At 40.3% G+C, this 18,488-nt stretch overlaps 1 protein-coding gene across 2 annotated transcripts in view; it reads left to right on the top strand.

Annotated features, from left to right (window-relative positions):
- vps13b (vacuolar protein sorting 13 homolog B) overlaps positions 1-18,488 on the top strand; it is a 263,370-nt gene that overhangs the window by 3,851 nt on the left and 241,031 nt on the right. For both annotated transcript variants that reach the window (XM_028424569.1, XM_028424570.1), the window contains exon 4: positions 14,162-14,279. In XM_028424569.1, coding sequence (XP_028280370.1) covers positions 14,162-14,279 — 118 coding nt within the window. The remainder of the gene's footprint in view (positions 1-14,161; positions 14,280-18,488) is intronic.

Here is an 18,488-nt window from a genome sequence, read left to right as displayed (position 1 = left end):
AAGAGACATAATTTGGAGCAATGCCAGACTTACAGCAGAAATCCTTCTAGCATGTGGAATTTAAATGAGCCGCCACACGTCTCTCCTATGCTATTAGGAGGCAGGAGTCTAGTCTACTATATTATTATTATTATTATTATTAGTATTATTATTATTATTATTATTAACCATGTCCTGTGGTGGCAGTTTCGTACTTCAACTACAGTTTACAACTCAGGGAGAGTTTCTTAAAATGTTTGTTGTTCTCTGGAGGTTAGGTAACATTATTTCCAGATTCTAGTTGGCATGCAGCAGTTTGGCATAAGTGTATGTACCACTTTGCCTATGACAGTTCATCCTGAAGCACTCATATATTTTGGGTGATGGCCCATAAGAATGAGGAACTGAAAATTTTGATCTGTGTGTGGAAAATCTTACATTATAAGTTAAGTAGATTACTAGAGTTTTTGTCCAGAGACAGGAACTTTGTGGTAAGCCTCATGCAGCCAAAGTGTGGAAATGATAAATGATATCATTAATATGGTTTGTTTTCATAATTACTGTTAAAGCCTGTGCGCTGGCCTGTAAAAACATCCGCACATCTTTTGAAGTTCATTAAGGGCTGTGTAATTTGACCGGAATTATTTGGACCTTTTAAATGTTCGTGTTTCCCCCTGGAGAGGAACTGGGTAATATTAGGGATATTCAGATTGCTCAATAGGGCCCATCTGCAAAGCACCAAGAGCAGCTCACAATTATAGTTTCCAGCAAATGTGGAAATTTGGGCGTTTAGCAGCAGTTGGAGATTACAGCTCCTGCTGACAGTGTAATTGCTTAAAATAAGCTGTAATGAGGACTTGTAGAGCAGAAAGCACGGTAATAGAAAAAATGTTGTCAACTTGTTTTTGACATTAATTTTACAAACTGCAGGTCATTTACAAACAAAATACATTATATTTTACACGTGTGAAATCGTGCACCAAAATCACATCGTGTTCTGCAGCACTCTTAAAAATGTTTTAATAGACAATTTTCAAATCACATTTACATTTAGTTCATATAGTTTTTAAACAGAGTTAAATTATTAGTGTGGACTCTAATTAGACTAAGCCCTTGTCTATGCTGAAGAGCTCAATTTATGAAACCGTAGATTGGTCATAGGGATGAACGGTGAATCAGTGATCAGTTGTATTCTATTTATTTTTTGTTGTTAGACAGTATTGTCGGTGCATGTTCTTATGTAGGGGCTTTTTAACAAAAGATGGTCTAGATTATGGTTCTTAATAAAAGTTCTACACATTAATGCATTTTTTCTGCTTTGACAACTTGTGAACTGCTCCAGATGTTTAAGATGAGGTGTGATCAGCAAAGAGGAGTTTCAGTGGATCATAACACTCTCAGACTTTATTTTTTTACGAGACAAAGATAAGGGCTTGGGTTTACTGAGGAGAGCCTTTCTGGTTTTGGCTCAGCTCGCTGCTTGATCTGGGAGTTTTATGGCTGCTGAGTGCATTTGCCACTGATGTGGAGGTTCTGATTGATGCATTGCCTCAAGATGATTTGGGGAGGTGCCTCTGAGACTTGTTGGTTTGGCATATGGTCCAACTAGGCCCTTTCTTCTGTTAGATTCCTTCCAGACTATTTTTAGGGCTTTACACCACCAAACCTCATTGCTCCTAAATAATGGGTAATACATGTGAATTAGGAATCCCCTTCTTGAAGACTTCTTAAAAACCTGACTTTGTTATTCCATTGCTAAATGTACCACCTACTAGACTGGTGGTTCTGCAGCTATTGCAGCAGGGGCATCATTGCACTTTGATAATGAACCTCTCACACAAACTTTAACTGGCTGCACATGTGAGCACAAATGTCTCATCTTAGCTGCACTGGACTGACCAGTCTTTAACCTGCTGGCTCCCTGGTCCAGGTATTGTCCAATTCATAAAATGCAGTGCAGTCAAGTAGGTGTTAATATTAGATAAGATAAGATTGATGGCAATGACTGCTTACTTCCTTCTACTGGGCTCTGTATTGCTCTACACACTTTAGTTAAAAGTTTAGATATATTACTGCTGACAAAGAAGTCCCTCCTCTTGCATGCAGCATCTTTTGTGTCACTAATAGTATGAATGCCACAAACCCCACCCCACAACAAACTCTGGCTTTCAATTCTGTGGTACGAACCATTACACTCCTACTGTCTACAAAGGGGGGGTGCATAGATCTAAAAAGTGACTTTTACATGTTACATGAGCTGAATCCACAACCCACTAAATAGGAAATCTGGGACTGTTACAGCTTCTCTGTGTAGCAAGTTGGCTACTGTAATTACACGTTCCCTTCTGATTCTAGTTGAAATATGTATTTCTTGTTGACAGGCTGTAAGTGTCTCCCGATGAGCCAAAACGCTGACCAGCTGCAGATGATGCAAATAGTTGATTATGCCAAGGTCTGGGATATATTGGAAGTAGTAGATTCTTCAGGAGATTTGTGCAGGTGTAAAGGTCTGATCAAAAAGCAACTGTGAAATAGGAAGGTTTATGCACAGTTGAGGTAATTGTGAGGACATAGGATTTACAAACCACAATCTGTGGACAGAGTGATTCTGGAACAAGTCTAATGTTTAGAATGTGTACTGATTACACTGATCTACTCATTAAAGTTTTGTCCCTGTGTAAAACCTTAAACATGCACTCAGATATATCTTCATTTTCACTGTCAGTAGTACACAGTGTCCTTTGAGAGGTCATTCACCTCATCTTTCACAAGTCAGAAAACACAAAGTAAAAGAAAAACAGCCCGTGGATGTTTGTAATCAGATAGCACAAACTGGATAATCTCTGTCCCATCGCCATCCGGAAATCTTGCCTTTGATTCTCCAGCTTGTAGGAGCAAATGGCTTTCAGAAATTGCACCATAAATCCAGCTGATCATCAGCTCAGTGGGCCCTTGTCTTCAGGACTGAGAAGACATGTACAGGACAAAAACATGGAGCTTTGGAGAATCTGTTTTTCTTGAATCCAGCCCCCTGTAGCGGTAACAAAACCCATCCCTGACTGTAAATAATAAAAAAGATGGAGTAATGTTGGCAAAGTGTGGACTCCTCAGGCAGGTTGGAAGCCAGAACATGAACACTGATGAGAGACAAAGAGAACTAGATAGAAGTATAGCCAAGTACAGTGCTTGGGAGTGGTTAAAAAGGGTCTGTGTGTGTAGGTTCCAGTATTTTTGTTTACATTTTTGTAACAAAGATGGCATAATTCATCTTGGATTTATTTATTTTTTATTAGAAACATGTGTACTTTCTGACCCATCTGCACATTTGTATTAAAGTAGAGGTGGGTTGATCGTACGTCAGTACAAATACTTCTTTCTTTTGGTAAGATGGGAGATATTACACATGAGATGAGGTGCGATGACAGTAAGGAGAAGCCTCAGGCAAGTCAACAGGACTGTTTAGTGAGAGTTTAGCGTTATAATTATCCTGAAATCCTTATGGCAAAACATATTTTAGGACTTAAACCAATCATATTGGTCATTATGTAGTATTTATCCTCAACATAGAGTGACCCATTGCATTGACCTCTAACATTCAAGATTGATGTAAAACATCTGCAAGCGCCAATGCACAAGTGTGTCATTTCAGCTAAAAGCCTTGCACCCAGCCACCGATGCTTGTGAGTCAGCCAAAGCTGTACAGCCCATAGCCATACACTGCTTTGTCTTTGAGGTTTGGTGGAGATTTGGGTTCCTCGTGGGATGAGGTTACTTCAGCTTCTCAGACAGTCTTCAGACACAGGAAAGCAGCTGTGGGAAAAATTAAACCCAGTGGCTTCCTGCATCCAGTGAGTCAAGTAGTGATCAATACACTCTGGGCAGGATGCTGCAGCTCCACAGTTTAATCCCTGCTCTCAGGCCATCCGGACTAGAGCAGTCCTTAAATGGAGCTTATTACTTGCAAGGTGCTCCTGGTGATAGTGTAGTTTGGGAGACGATTATCTTGCAATTAAGGCTAATGTTTGCTCTATTTGTACTTTGTGAGAAGATATTGTGTTGCAGCCTGGTAAATGGCCTTAAATCTAAACAGACACTACAACAAGTAATTTAATTCATATGGAGAAAATGTTGTCTAATTAGGCATGTTGAGTGTGCTACACTACAAGGTATCATGTATTCATTGTATTTTTTTCCAAGAGTGTTGGTCCTAAAAACACAGCACCAACACTGGTCCTTCTGGCTGTCGTCAAATAGTCAATTTACTTAGGAATGTTCCTGGCTGAGTGAAAAAACCCAGAAGTACCTCTGTGGCAGCCATGATAAAAGCTGTTTAAAGTAATTTAAATAATAATGATAGGAACTTACTTGTTTTCTGTATCATTTCCTTCAGAATTGAATAAACAGACTAACAAAAACAAGTCCTGACAGCTGTGATGAAGACATTGGTGTTTATAAAGTGGACTCTATGGCAGCTCCCCTGTTGAAAAGGAAGAAAAACACACTATAACAATCACTGTTTGATTGTGATCCTCCATAATAAAAGGTGGAGTTTACAGTCCTCAACTATGTTATTGAAATGAGTTGACAGGTTTCTATCTCTCAGGTAAGCTGAAAAATTGACACTTGCATTGGAACCCGGTTTATAAAAGCTATGAAAACTCAATGCCGGCTGCATTCCACTCGCATACTCAAACCTCCTGCAGCATGGCTTTGTTATTTCTCAACACTGATGGAAAGTCCTCGCCCATTCTCTCTCTTTGATTTATTCTATCTTGCTGGTTTCAGAACAGTGATACTCTCCAAGAACACTTAGGCCTCTACAGTTTGTGCCTTCCAGCTGCACCTCACATGTGCAATTAAGTTGTCAGAGTAGCTTCAGCCACTGCTTGCGCTGTTCTTGGAGGCTAGTGCTTACATTGTTCAAGGGGTGCTCATGTCTTGTGTAATGTGCCTAATATTGTGTATGAACTGATGGAAAAAGCTCAGAAGAGGGACGGCTCTGTTTTGACAGATCAATGTCGATCTATGCCAAGTCCCAGCCACTAGTTGTAAGCAGCTCACCAAGATAAAATTATTATGTTCAAATAGTTCCTAAAAGTAACTGCATGATAAATATTTGAAAAAAATGAGGACTGCTAATTATTTATATAAGAAATTAACAGGTAGGAATTACAGTCCATTCTGTGTTTGGGAATTCCCCCTTGTGTGTAATAATTGACTCAGCTAGTGCATTTTTTTTGCACATGCCTGTGTGCGAGTCTGCGTATGTCAGGGGTCTGTGTGGAGTGTTTTATTGTAGCTAACACATTGCAGTTATTAGCATTAGGGGGTTGCTGTGCCAGCGTAAGCAGCATGCCTCACATGCTCAGCCTGGGCTTGTGGTTAGCTGATGGAGACATCTGAAGGACCAGAGCCTCTCAGATCTAAATCAGGAACAATTTTCCCCCTTTCAGATTCTCTCTCAATGTCTTCTTTTGATTTTCTTTTTAACCCCATCCACTTCCCTGTTGTCTCAATCCTATTTTCTTCTTTTCTCTCTAACCTTCTTGTTCTCTGATATCTGTCACTATTTTCTCACCATTTCCTTCATTTTCTTTTTTTTTCACCAGGGGAACCCCAAAAGTGCAGCTTACTAGTGGGGGCATGGTATGTGAATATGTTAATGTAACAGACCAAAATTTAGGGCTTTCACAGAAGCTACAGTGGTCTGCACTGTGCAGCCTAGGCTGCAAATTTCATCACAGCAGTTACATACAGTGGGGAAAAAAAGTATTTAGTCAGCCACCAATTGTGCAAGTTCTCCCACTTAAAAAGATGAGAGAGGCCTGTAATTTTCATCATATGTATACCTGAACTATGAGAGACAAAATAAGAAAAGAAAATGTAGAAAATCACATTGTAGGATTTTTAATGAATTAATTGGTAAATTCCTCAGTAAAAGAAGTATTTGGTCACCTACAAACAAGCAAGATTTCTGGCTCTCACAGACCTGTAACTTTTTCTTTAAGAGGCTCCTCTGTCCTCCACTCGTTACCTGTATTAATGGCATCTGTTTGGAGTCGTTATCAGTATAAAAGACACCTGTCCACAACCTCAAACAGTCACACTCCAAACTCCACTATGGCCAAGACCAAAGAGCTGTCAAAGGACACCAGAAACAAAATTGTAGACCTGCACCAGGCTGGGAAGACTGAATCTGCAATAGGTAAGCAGCTTGGTGTGAAGAAATCAACTGTGGGAGCAATTATAAGAAAATGGAAGACATACAAGACCACTGATAATCTCCCTCGATCTGGGGCTCCACGCAAGATCTCACCCCGTGGGGTCAAAATGATCACCAGAACTGTGAGCAAAAATCCCAGAACCACACGGGGGGACCTAGTGAATGACCTCCGGAGAGCTGGGACCAAAGTAACAAAAGCTACCATCAGTAACACACTGCGCCGCCAGGGACTCAAATCCTGCAGTGCCAGACGTGTCCCCCTGCTTAAACCAGTACATATCCAGGCCCGTTTGAAGTTTGCTAGAGAGCATTTGGATGATCCAGAAGAGGATTGGGAGAATGTCATATGGTCAGATGAAACCAAAATAGAACTTTTTGGTAAAACCTCAACTCGTCGTGTTTGGAGGAGAAAGAATGCTGAGTTGCATCCGAAGAACACCATACCTACTGTGAAGCATGGGGGTGGAAACATCATGCTTTGGGGCTGTTTTTCAGCAAAGGGACCTGGACGACTGATCCGTGTAAATGAAAGAATGAATGGGGCCATGTATCGTGAGATTTTGAGTGAAAACCTCCTTCCATCAGCAAGGGCATTGAAGATGAAACGTGGCTGGGTCTTTCAACATGACAATGATCCCAAACACACCGCCCGGGCAACAAAGGAGTGGCTTCGTAAGAAGCATTTCAAGGTCCTGGAGTGGCCTAGCCAGTCTCCAGATCTCAACCCCATAGAAAATCTTTGGAGGGAGTTGAAAGTCCGTGTTACCCAGCGTCAGCCCCAAAACATTACTGCTCTAGAGGAGATCTGCATGGAGGAATGGGCCAAAATACCAGCAAAAGTGTGTGAAAACCTTGTGAAGACTTACAGAAAACGTTTGACCTCTGTCATTGCCAACAAAGGGTATATAACAAAGTATTGAGATGACATTTTGTTATTGACCAAATACTTATTTTCCACCATAATTTGCAAATAAATTCTTTAAAAATCCTACAATGTGATTTTCTGGATTTTTGTTTCTCATTTTGTCTCTCATAGTTGAGGTATACCTGTGATGAAAATTACAGGGCTCTCTCATCTTTTTAAATAGGAGAACTTGCACAATTGGTGGCTGACTAAATACTTTTTTTCCCCACTGTAGGGACCTGCCTTTAGTCTGTCTCTGTCCTGACACATTTTTTAACAAATATTGCAGAAAACACATGCTTAGCTAGGATAAAAGAGATTTGACCTCAGTGCTCTGCTCCTTCTACTTTGTTATGTGTTGTTGCTGACCAGCAAAAAGAAACTATTTTGTGAAAAGAAACCGATTTCATGCATGAATACACTGGCTCTGAGATTTATTAGATTAATGGAGAATTATGCACACTTTAACTGGAGCACCATCAGCTACTGTACCATAAGGACGGAATTGGTTTCTGCTGGCATTACTAGAGCTTTGCTTATAAGACTTAAATCCAACAGGCAACCTTAGAATAAAATAGGTCCAGACTACAGCTAAAATTAAGTTTTAGTAGGACAAACTGTGGACAGAACCTTTAAGCTAAGGCCCAGCTTGGTGTTAGTGTTGTGTGTTGTTCTTGTTTTGTGCTACAAAATGCTTTGCAGAAAAAAAAACACACATTTAAAAGAAAAACATGAGGACCAAAAAGCATGCACTTCGTCCATTTGGATCCATTTCTTACCTTGATTATAGAGGCAGATAGGGCAGAAGACAATCAAATCTGTTTTGCATTTAACTACAAAAGGTTTTGCAACACCTAGTCTCTCTTATCTGCTATGTAGGTTTATCAGCAGGTGTTCACAGGATTAATAGCGACCTGCTGTAACTGTGTATCATCTGCATAACTGCTAAATATTATAGTGATGAATGATAAGACCTACAGCTAAACCAATACCTGAATGAAATGTTAGTCCCGTTGCTCCTCGTGGATCTGCTCTGTAACTGGAATCCCTGTTTGTTGTTATTCTGGGCACGATGAAGGCAGATATTAAACATAGCCAGTTTGACTTGGGTACAGTGGAGGCACTCTTGGCAGAGACCTTCAAGCATGACCTCACCAGTGTCGTTGTGATTCCTCCCACTTCGGAGTGAAATAGTTTTGTAATTATTCTCCATTTGGCTGATGCTTTGGAATCTTTTCCACTGTGCCTCTGCTGCCCCCCCTACCTCTTTGATGAACATGCTATTTATGGGCTTCTGAAACAAGAAAATTATCCTAGTTCCATAAGTTTACATTTCTGGTAATGACCAACAGACCTTGTAAACAGACCCTTCCCTTATTACGAATATGTAGTTTTGTGTTTATTTAGCTAGGTAAACTACAGAAATTGGTGCACCTCACTGCAGGTAAATCCTTAATTTATGCCTTATGGTCTTAAGACAAAAATGATTGGCCTTTATTATTTCCCTGTTTGATAAGTATAATTGATCAATATCTAGTATGAAGCCTTATTTTGACCCACTCAGTTTTTCTACAGCACACTGCAAACACTTCAGGACTGTACTATTTAATTTGTGCAGTACATCCAATGTAAATGGGGATTTTCTTTTCCAGTAGTGGCTTAAGTTACTGAAATGCAGCAGGAAAGGGGGGAGGAAGAAACCACATTTTTGTAATGAGCTGTTTTCACTGAGATAATTATTCAGAATGTCACACCGTGTGATATTCATCTGGGCTAATTTCAGGCTATAATCCCTTCAATCTGGCATGGACTCCAATTTCCAGACTCTTTGCTACTCTAGGTCATTACATGGAGTGTGTGAAATAATGTACGTGCATTGTATGGGATATTGTATACAACTATTTGTCTTAGGTGTATGTGTGTGTTGTGGTGTGTTTGTACAAATTACATCTTGTAATTGTAATATTAAGAACTGTCACTCATTTTTAAATGTTTTCAATATGACTAAGATTGTGTGGAATTTTGTAGCTCTAGCCTTCGGTAGTCTGACCCTCCTGTCTTTAATCATGGTATAATAGCTCTCTGCATTTGTTACAGTTTCATTAAAAGGCCATTAGCAGCTAATTGTTAGTTGAGCTGATGGATGTGTTTGAAGCCAATGGATGTTAAAATGAAGGTAATCTGAGCCCTGTTCTCCTTAGCTAAAATTCCACTGGGGTTGTCATCAATGGGTTTGAGCAGCATTAAGTGTTAGAGAAGTGGCTGCATACCTTTTGACATTACTGGAACCATCCCAAACTTAAAACCCATTGACTTGGTAGTATTGCTCAAAAGTTCTGTAAAGTGCATCAGTTTCTTTCATGCTTTTTCGTAGAATCTGTGCAAATATTCAGATTCAGCTAAGTCAGTAAGTGTGCATTCAGATAATGGGATGTAGTAAGTGGAGCTGGTTGTCTTCTCCTCAGCAATGAATAAATCCTGGGTCAACTCCTTATAATAAGATGATCAGCTCAATGTTGGCTCACCATCTTTTATATCAGAGTAGGGTCCAGAATCTCCAGGATTATGACCATAGTAAGTTACATTACAGTAGTTAATGTGTATTTTATCACATTTTTAACCAGTGATGTATTATCATTAGCTTTAAAACAACAAAAACTACAGAAACAACTTCCAACCTACAAGTTCTGTTGGCAGACTATGTGGATAATACAGTTAGCATGCTTGTGCTGGCACTTGGTCTCTAAAGGCTGTCTCATAGTGCAATGTACATACTGTACATAATGAGAGTTTTTTCCGTTTTCTTTTGTGTCATCTGACTGAATAAGTAAAACAATAGCATCTGCTCCCACCAAGTTTGCTCGGTTTTGGATAGGCGGGACTTATTCTCATCACCCAATCAGGAGGCTTAATTTGCCAGCACAACCAATGAGGTCCCAGTAACTACTGTGATTGACACATTATTTGCCAGCTTGGAAATAAGAATGGAATACATTTTAATGATATCCAAATAATTATATAAAATACTTAAATCATCTGCTTTAATCTTGTAAATAAAATGTTTGAAACTACCCAGACACAAACAGTAGTCAAAATAATCAGGATGACAGTAAATTAAATTATTATTATTTAACAGTATTAAGGAGGTGCTCTGTTGGGTTTGAGGTCTGCTGGGTGGAACTCCTGATATGAGGGTCAGGGCTTCTAGTTGTCGTAGATAGTGTGGCTGTGTTTGTATGTGTATATGAGTGATTTAGAGGAGGTTGGGGCTGTATGAGATAAGGAGCTATTGGGTTTCCTTCATTTATTTTCTCACTCTGTAGGCGTTCGCCCTTCCCTGCCTGGCCCCTAGTCTCCAGGCCTCCTGCTTTGATGTCAGCATGAGTTTGCCAGCAACCTGCAGAGGAAAAACAACAATAACAGAGAGTGTGTTTATCCAGTGGTGTTCTGCATGCTCCCATTAATCTGCTGAAACTGTGTGAAATTGACCAGTTTTAAAAATGTTTGGGTTTCAGAGACCGGGCAGTTGCAAAGCAAGCAGTGTAGACGGCTGCTAGTGTCTGCCAACATTTTTTTCTCCTGTGTGTTAAACTGAAATTGAAAAATTGCTTAGTAATTTAGGAAAAAATAAAATGCCGTTTTTTTCCAGAGATATACATTGGCTAATAGAACACAATTGCTATAGTTTGTTTTTGTTTCAGGCCAATAGATGTCAAAGAGAAAACCTCAAACAATGAGAGATGTCAGTAAGACTATTATTTTGCTCCATAAACACACATTACATTGAAGAATGTTTCTATTATTTTCAATAGGCAAGAGTATCTTAAAGATATGACTGAACCACTTTAAAGATGTCTAGAAACCTTTATATATATATATTTCAGAAATAGAAGAATAGAAATATGATCTATTTAAAATAGACCCTGCCTATGATCTGGAAGAATCCATATGTTTTTACTTATTCACATCACAGTCAATATCTAAGTTTTATTGTCAATGGCAGCTCTGATATTCTGGGTTTCCAGTGTCTGTGAGTTATAGCTAGTTTGTTTGTACAAGCAAAACTGTGTTGAGTAGCTGCAGAGGTGCTGTTCCTAATAGCTGGAGGTGGTGGTGGAGCTCAGCTAATGTGTTGAGCAGCTCGTATGGTTTGACCCTCCAGACAGGCTCAACACACTTCCTCCTGGTCCCTGACTGAGCCAGACGTCTGCAGGGGGGCAGAGGTCATGTCTGGCCTTCCTGTGCCCTAACCCTCCATGGGTGCCCACTTACCCTCTGAGTAAAGGGTCTACTATGCCTGTCAGTCACACTGTGAGGACCTGCTGCTCTTTTCGCTACCTTAGTTTCTCTCACTCTTACTGTTTCTCCTTCTGGTCTTGCTTCACTTTCTCTGTTATTTTTTCCACTTCTCTTTGTTTCTTCTCTTTTTAACTACCATCATCTATGGTCAACAGCTGAGTTGACATGCCTGCAGGGGAAGTGCCCCCCCTTTCCTTGTCCCTCTGTGTCTCTCTCCTTCTCTATCCTTCTATCCGTCCTTGCCTGTCCTGTGCCCTGCCGTGGCATTGGAGGTGTCAGTTTACCCGGCAGCAGCTGAGGCAGGCTTCATTTGTCCCAGGGCTTCCCTCTGAAAAGGCATTTTTTGCCTCTGGAGAATTGCTCACTGCCCACAGTGACATTGAGCGGTTAATTGCGCTACTTCCAAATTTGGCAGTCTTGTTCTTTAGTGGCAGTTCAAGCTGTTGAACTCAGTGTACTCTTGGCTTGTAGGCCTATGCATTCCTTTAGGTATAGATATGAGAGTCTACAGGGGAGGGAGACTGTTTCTAATTCTAATGTGCTCAATTGTGAAGTAATCTAAACATTGTGCAGTGTGAGGGTCTCCTAAACTTACCTAATCTACAAAAACATTTTTCCCTTTTTATTGTAATATATTTAAATAATACAACTTTTGAAGTGACGACAAATTTACAAATGAAGTGTGAATAATGACCGAAACATTTATACCGTATTATATGGCTATCTCTTTTCTTTGAAACCTTGATGAAGTATTTATTATTCCTTGCTTTCTGTTTACTAATTCCCACCATTCACTGATGAGGAAAAAACTGCTTGCTTAGTGCAGCCCCACTGCTTAGGCCCTTAGTGAAATAAAGTGTAAATATTTCTGCCAGAGCCTCTCTCGTGTCTTTTGGCTGTTGCGTGTTTACTTTACCGCACTGGAGGATACTTGCTTCTCTGACAGTTTGTCCACAGTTCAAATTAAGCAAAGTATGTTTAAACCAATTCCTAATTTCTTAACCACAAAGAGAGGAAGGAGTTCATTGTCATTAACTTGTGTCAGCACTAGCGAATGTTTGTCAATTGAAAGGGATATAAGTATGTACACTATGTATAGCATCTGACTTGCTTGTGTGGGCATGGGGTTGTCCTGGTGGGTCTCTTGAGTATTGAATGATGTGCGAGTGCATTGAGTAGCCAAATATACTTGGTTTTGACACCATCGGTGTTTACTTTAGTCAAGATAAGGAGTAACTCCTGAGACACTTAAATGCTAAACACATGTGATCTCTCCTTACTTCATCCAAACTGCCTGAGCCACCCAGGCTGACAGTGAAAAGGTTACAGTGCTGCAGTAACCCCTAATCAATACCATACTGGGTGTTAACTCATTCTACTCTCCACCTTTTCTGGACTTGTCAATTGTGAAAATTGCTCTAATATATTTGTTTTCCACAGTTTTCATTGTGTGTGTTCTTTTTTCATTCCATTCCTGCAGGAATATGTCTATCAAGACTATGAATATGAGGTATTTATTATTATATGTAGAATAGCAAGAAGTTAAGTTGCTGTAGTCATAGTATGCTGTTAGTGACTTGGTTTCCCTTAGTCTTCTAATTGATCATTATTTGTTTAGAATTGTTTTAATAGCATTTCTGTATTACAAAATAGTTACAAATAGACTTTACACATTCCGTAACATCTGACTATAAACAGTTGAAACCAAAGCTGTGAACATGAAAATCTCTCTTAAATATTGGAGCCCACAAAACAAGTGATGGTCTACCAGTAGTTTGTCACTTGATGACATCAGATTGATAGACTTAGGTTTAAGCTTTTGGAAAGAGGTTAAATGTTTATTGAAACTCTAAAATGATGTCAACAAAAAACACCATAGGAACTTTCCCTAGATTTCATTTCTCTTTGGATTTTATAAACTTAGGTTTAAAATGTATTTTCTCCAGTAGTAGATCCAGTTAAATCCTGTGGCTTCTAGTTCTTTAACCCCAATCTCCTGACCCATTAACTGTTTCCTTTATGTTATCTGTTATCTACTGTTTTAATTGCACCTCATGTCTTAGTCACAGAGCACTCACTAGCCTGAAGCATTCTACAGGCTGAACCAATAAATAACCTCCCTACTCCAAATCGTGGCTCATTTTGTTTATCTTTAGGCTCATCTCTGAAATCCTTCATGTCCATTTCATTATCATTCCATACATACACATAAACACACACACATGCAGGTTTTGTACTACATTCCTGGGCTTAACAGGCTGCTGGTCTCCTAAGTGCAGATGACATGTGCCATTATGGAGGAGAGACCTTCACCCTCCTCATCCAAGGACTAGAGTTTATTTGTAGAGGCCACGAGGATGGTTGTTGAATGGACATGGGAGGAGGGTTGGCGGGAAGGCCTGGTGCAAGGCTCAGAAACTGTGATGTATGGTAGTTGTTAATCAAATTACCATCGTGTTCACTGCACCCACAGCCATGCAGGAGGGCAGATACTCAGTTTACAACAGTTTAATTACCCCCAAGTAACAGATTAGACCGGGTACACTTAACTTAAGCACCATTGTTTGTACCTTTACAAATAATGTGAGCCCAACATTATTTTTGCCACATGGCAACTAAAAATTGGCAACTAAAAAGTTACGAATGGATAATTGCAAGAGTGAATCTAAGACCACCAGTACTCTCTATCCCTGTGTAGACCCTCTATTTACTTTACCTTCTGTCATCAAAGACGTTCCTATTTGTTTTTTCATCAGGATGACCACGACAGCGGCTCAAGCTCCACCAGTCGCAGTGTCTCAGACAGCTCCAAGGCTGTGGCCAAGCCCCGCCGCCTCCAGCAGGCTGCACCCAGTGACCCAGACCTGCCCCCAGGTGAGTGATGGCCCTCTGCCCAGTGAAGCAGCCGTCTTGTCCTGTACTCAGCTTTTAATTTCTGGTTCACTTCCCTTAGTTGTTGGCATTCTCACACGCTGCTTTCTTTGTCATATCACGATTGAACAGCTAGAGATGAGAAGCTGTTTTAAGGTAGTGTTGGATTTAAACATGTAACTATTGTTTACATTGTGAGAAATACACACAATACGTTTAGGATGAGCTGTGCAGAACTGCTTTCGCTTTAACTGTGTAAATCAGCCACAGGGATACATGTCATATATTTAATAAATCACAGTGATGGCTCTTATCAACAAGGCCCCCTGGTCACATGCCTCCTACAGGGTCCTTACTACAACACTGTACTGCACTCGATAAAGATAGACTCGCCTTGTGTGATTGCATTTTTTTATGCTGATTTTAATGCTGGAACACAAAGTTTGAGAAGCTCTAGAGGCATGACTAAAGTTAATCGAGGTGAGGGAAAAGGTGACACATGGTTGACTAACATAAAGAAATATGTGGCTTTTAGAGAGTATAAATAAAGAAAAAGAAAACAAGAGTAGTGAGGGTCCTGAGCTGTAAGGCAAGGTCAGTCTAACTACCAGAGGTTCACTCCCTGAGCCCCAGTATGCATGAATGTATGAACTTACACTGCTGTCTGCTTGTATCTGGGGAGGATCCATTTCCAGGCCTGATGTTATGAGATAATATCTCTCCCCAGCTGTTAAAGCAGGGTGTCTCACACCCCAGCATCTCCCTTTGGGCCTGCCTCCAACAGAGCCCCCAGGTGTGTGTATCTTTGCGACTATATGCGCCTTTGTTTAACCGTGTGCGTAGGGTGTATCTGTGTTCATTTGTGCGCTCACCATGCACCGTTCCACCAGTGGTGGTTTTTTCAACCCATTACAGGCTGTAGAGACAACTCTGAGGTCAGAGGTTACAGCACCTCAATAATGGTGAGGAAGCAGATGAATGCTGTAATTCCAGCCTTCCTAATTAAAAGGTAGAGGTTAAAAGGTAGATGAGGTAAAACTAACTTGCTATGAGTCAGACTCAGGATATTTGTCTAAGAATAGGATACAAAACAAATCCATCAGGAGTCTTTAATGTAGTTAAAGGATGTTTTTTAAAAGTGAGGGCACAGCAGTGCACAGGTAATTTTACAGACTTCTCAGACGTTCTCTTTGTATGAGTAGAGATGTTGTTCTGTGATATCTAAGATCTTCAACAGGCTTTTAGTTAGATGTTTAAAATGAATCCACACCAATAATTCTAGTTAATGAGTAATGGAGTGTCTATACGTGCGGGTTAACCACACAGTTTAGGCTCCAAACTGATCCTCCATCTACACATTAAATAGCACTAGGCATTACGTATGAATGTTTAGTATTACTGTGCAGATGTTTTTTTTGCAAGAATGTAAATATTGGAACAAAATGTGGAGTAGATTTTCCTAAAGATATCTGGGTATTGAGGCGTAAAAGATTCCTTCCTCATTGACTGCTGCAAGACGGATGTAAGCATTACCAGATATTAAGTCATTTCACATAAATACATTTGTCTTAGATTGTACTGGTGGGCATTAAATTGATCTGTGTGACTGGGTGGCACAGATGTGTTGACTCTACACACTGTGTACGTGTTAAGGAAGACCTGAATTACCAGTGAAACCATCACAGGGCAATGGCCTGTCCTAGCTCTTCGTCAGCACCTACGTCGACAAACCACTGTATTGCGTCTTCTACCCTCCCCTTCAAAACAACCAAAACAAAACACAGCGACACCAAAAAGCAGCCACTTGCAATTATCCAGTTATTTGGCCCTAAGCTCTCACATGCTGAATGAATTTATTTGCCTTGTTCACCCTGTGGTGGAAATAGTGATGTTAATTCATATGCCATGGGATTGGTAGCCACACAAAGACCAAAGACCAAGTGCTCCCACCTTGGGCGATTCTGTGAGTGATTATGTTTACTGCTGCTTGTGGGGGACCAGTGGCCACCGTTTGTGAGAACCACATTTGTCTGTTCTGAGGGATTCAAGCTTTGGTCCCTTTCACACTGTTCAAAATGTGTTTTGTTTTATACGACTTCAAAAGGATTTTATTGTGGCAAGTCTGTGCTGAGTCCATAGACCATTTATAAAAGTCTAGGTTTAGTCTGGTACCTGTGAGGTGAGTAGGCCAGAAGCTGCAATATATAGTCCAGATTTGTAGTTGTAAAGTTAAATTCACAAGTCACTTTTTTTTAATGCAATGCAGGGACCGTTTAGACACTATTTAGATAATATATAATAACTATTTAGATACTAAAGGCTTATGTTTGTTTGTTTACGACATTTACACATACAGTACATTTACACATGCATGTGCACGTCCATGTGCATAAACCGTTATATTAATTGCAAACATGCCTTTGTTGCTTTGAGACTCCAAGAATTCTGCATGCATGCATGCATGTATGGTTTTGCAAGTATGCGTGTGGCTAGAGGTGATTTGCGTGGACTTAAATGCAAACACACTCCTGAGATAAATCCATGGTCTAGTGCTACTGCTGTCCTGGTACTGGGGCCATTACTCAGAAAATAAATACAACAGCTGTTCTGGTATTACTGGAAAATGCTACTTATGGCTGGAGGATATCCCATTCTGGTAAAGGCCGGAGCTTTCTCCTGTTCTGGAGACCTGCTGTACCATGCATAGTTGGATTCTGTGAATTTACTGGCTAACATTATTAAGTGGCCTATATTACTGGAGATAGTGAACTAATAATACAGACTTGAAATGTTTCAATAGTCCTACAGTTAACTTACCAGGCAAATTTAAGTGGGATTTATTGAATTTGTATTTCACATGTAAATGATGCTGCACTGGCTACTGTATGTTTTCTTTTGGTTACCTGAGTAACTCCACTAATTGCATGTCTAAATAACACTCTAGGACCACCTTAAGGCTAATTGTTGCTAATACTTTCCATATTCAGGAAAAATGGTGAGCATGTACAGTACAGAGTTTCTTTCCTGTACGGCACAGAAGTGAGCACTTGGCCAGTTCCTAGATCACATAAAGGAGCTGGTTTTTCCAGTCATTTTATGGTTGAACAGTTTTAAGTGGGCTTCTTCCCTGTGGGCCGCAGCACAGGTGCTGCCTGTGTCAATTGTTTACAGAAGTTCAGAGCAGTGCGATGGCTCACAGAGGGACCGATTGGGGCCTTGGACTTGGTGCAAGGCATGAAGAGATGTAACAAGTATAAGCGAGTGCTTGAGAGGAAAGAAAGACACACTGACGTGGGTAAATTACATCCAGAGAGGGAAATAGCAGGGGGTAAAGTGCTGGTTTTACTGTCTAGGCTGCAGGTGCAGCAGCAACTTTCCAACTGACCCCAGAACCCCAGACGCACACACACACACACACACACACAGTGGCATTCATGCATGCGAGAAAGCGGACAGGCACACACTGAAACTCAAACAAGCACATGCATGCATGCAAGGCCACGCACAAATGTCACGAACACATATTGCGTTTATGAGTGGAGTTTATATTATGTCATCCCCTCTTCCTGCCACTCTGTTTAGTCAGGCAGCAAACTCATGAGAATTTTGTCAATTGGATTATGCTAATACGTAGTCAGGCTTGTGTACAAGTAGCAGAACAGTTAACCAATTCATATAAATATTTTCATCAACAGCACCATTTAGTTTTGCCTAATTATCGGTTCTTGTATGCCCTGGACCAGGCATGTAGATACAGGAAGAAAAACATTTGGTTTGGAAAATAAGGGAAAAGCATTAAAGCTTTATATGTTTTAACTTGTAGTGACTGTGTTTAACAGTACATGGGAGGAATGAATAATGCTATTGGTCCTGTGGTTAGGAGGATTTATTGCTGTATATTTTCATATTTTATGGTTGAAACTCCCCTGTCTGTAATATTTTAAGTTCTTTCTTACTTTGTTGAGTAATGACCTTACCATGTATGTTTTTCCTGCGAAGCTTCTGTTTCTGGGCGTCACTGCGGCCATTAGGAGGTACTGGTAACACAGCAGGATGGCTCCCCCAGCTCTATTGAAACCCAATCTGTCAGGCTGCTTTTTCTCTCCTGCTTGGGTTAGTCCATCTCCTCTGAAACAGAAACGCTGCCACCCTCCCACCTTTCACCCTCACAAAGCCCATATCTATATTTCTTTGTTTTCATTTGTAAACTCA

The sequence above is a fragment of the Parambassis ranga genome, chromosome 16, assembly GCF_900634625.1.
Source record: "Parambassis ranga chromosome 16, fParRan2.1, whole genome shotgun sequence".
Taxonomy (NCBI): Eukaryota; Metazoa; Chordata; class Actinopteri; family Ambassidae; genus Parambassis; species Parambassis ranga.
The sequence above is the reverse complement of the archived record's forward strand: the minus strand, read 5'-3'. Positions and strand labels throughout refer to the sequence as shown.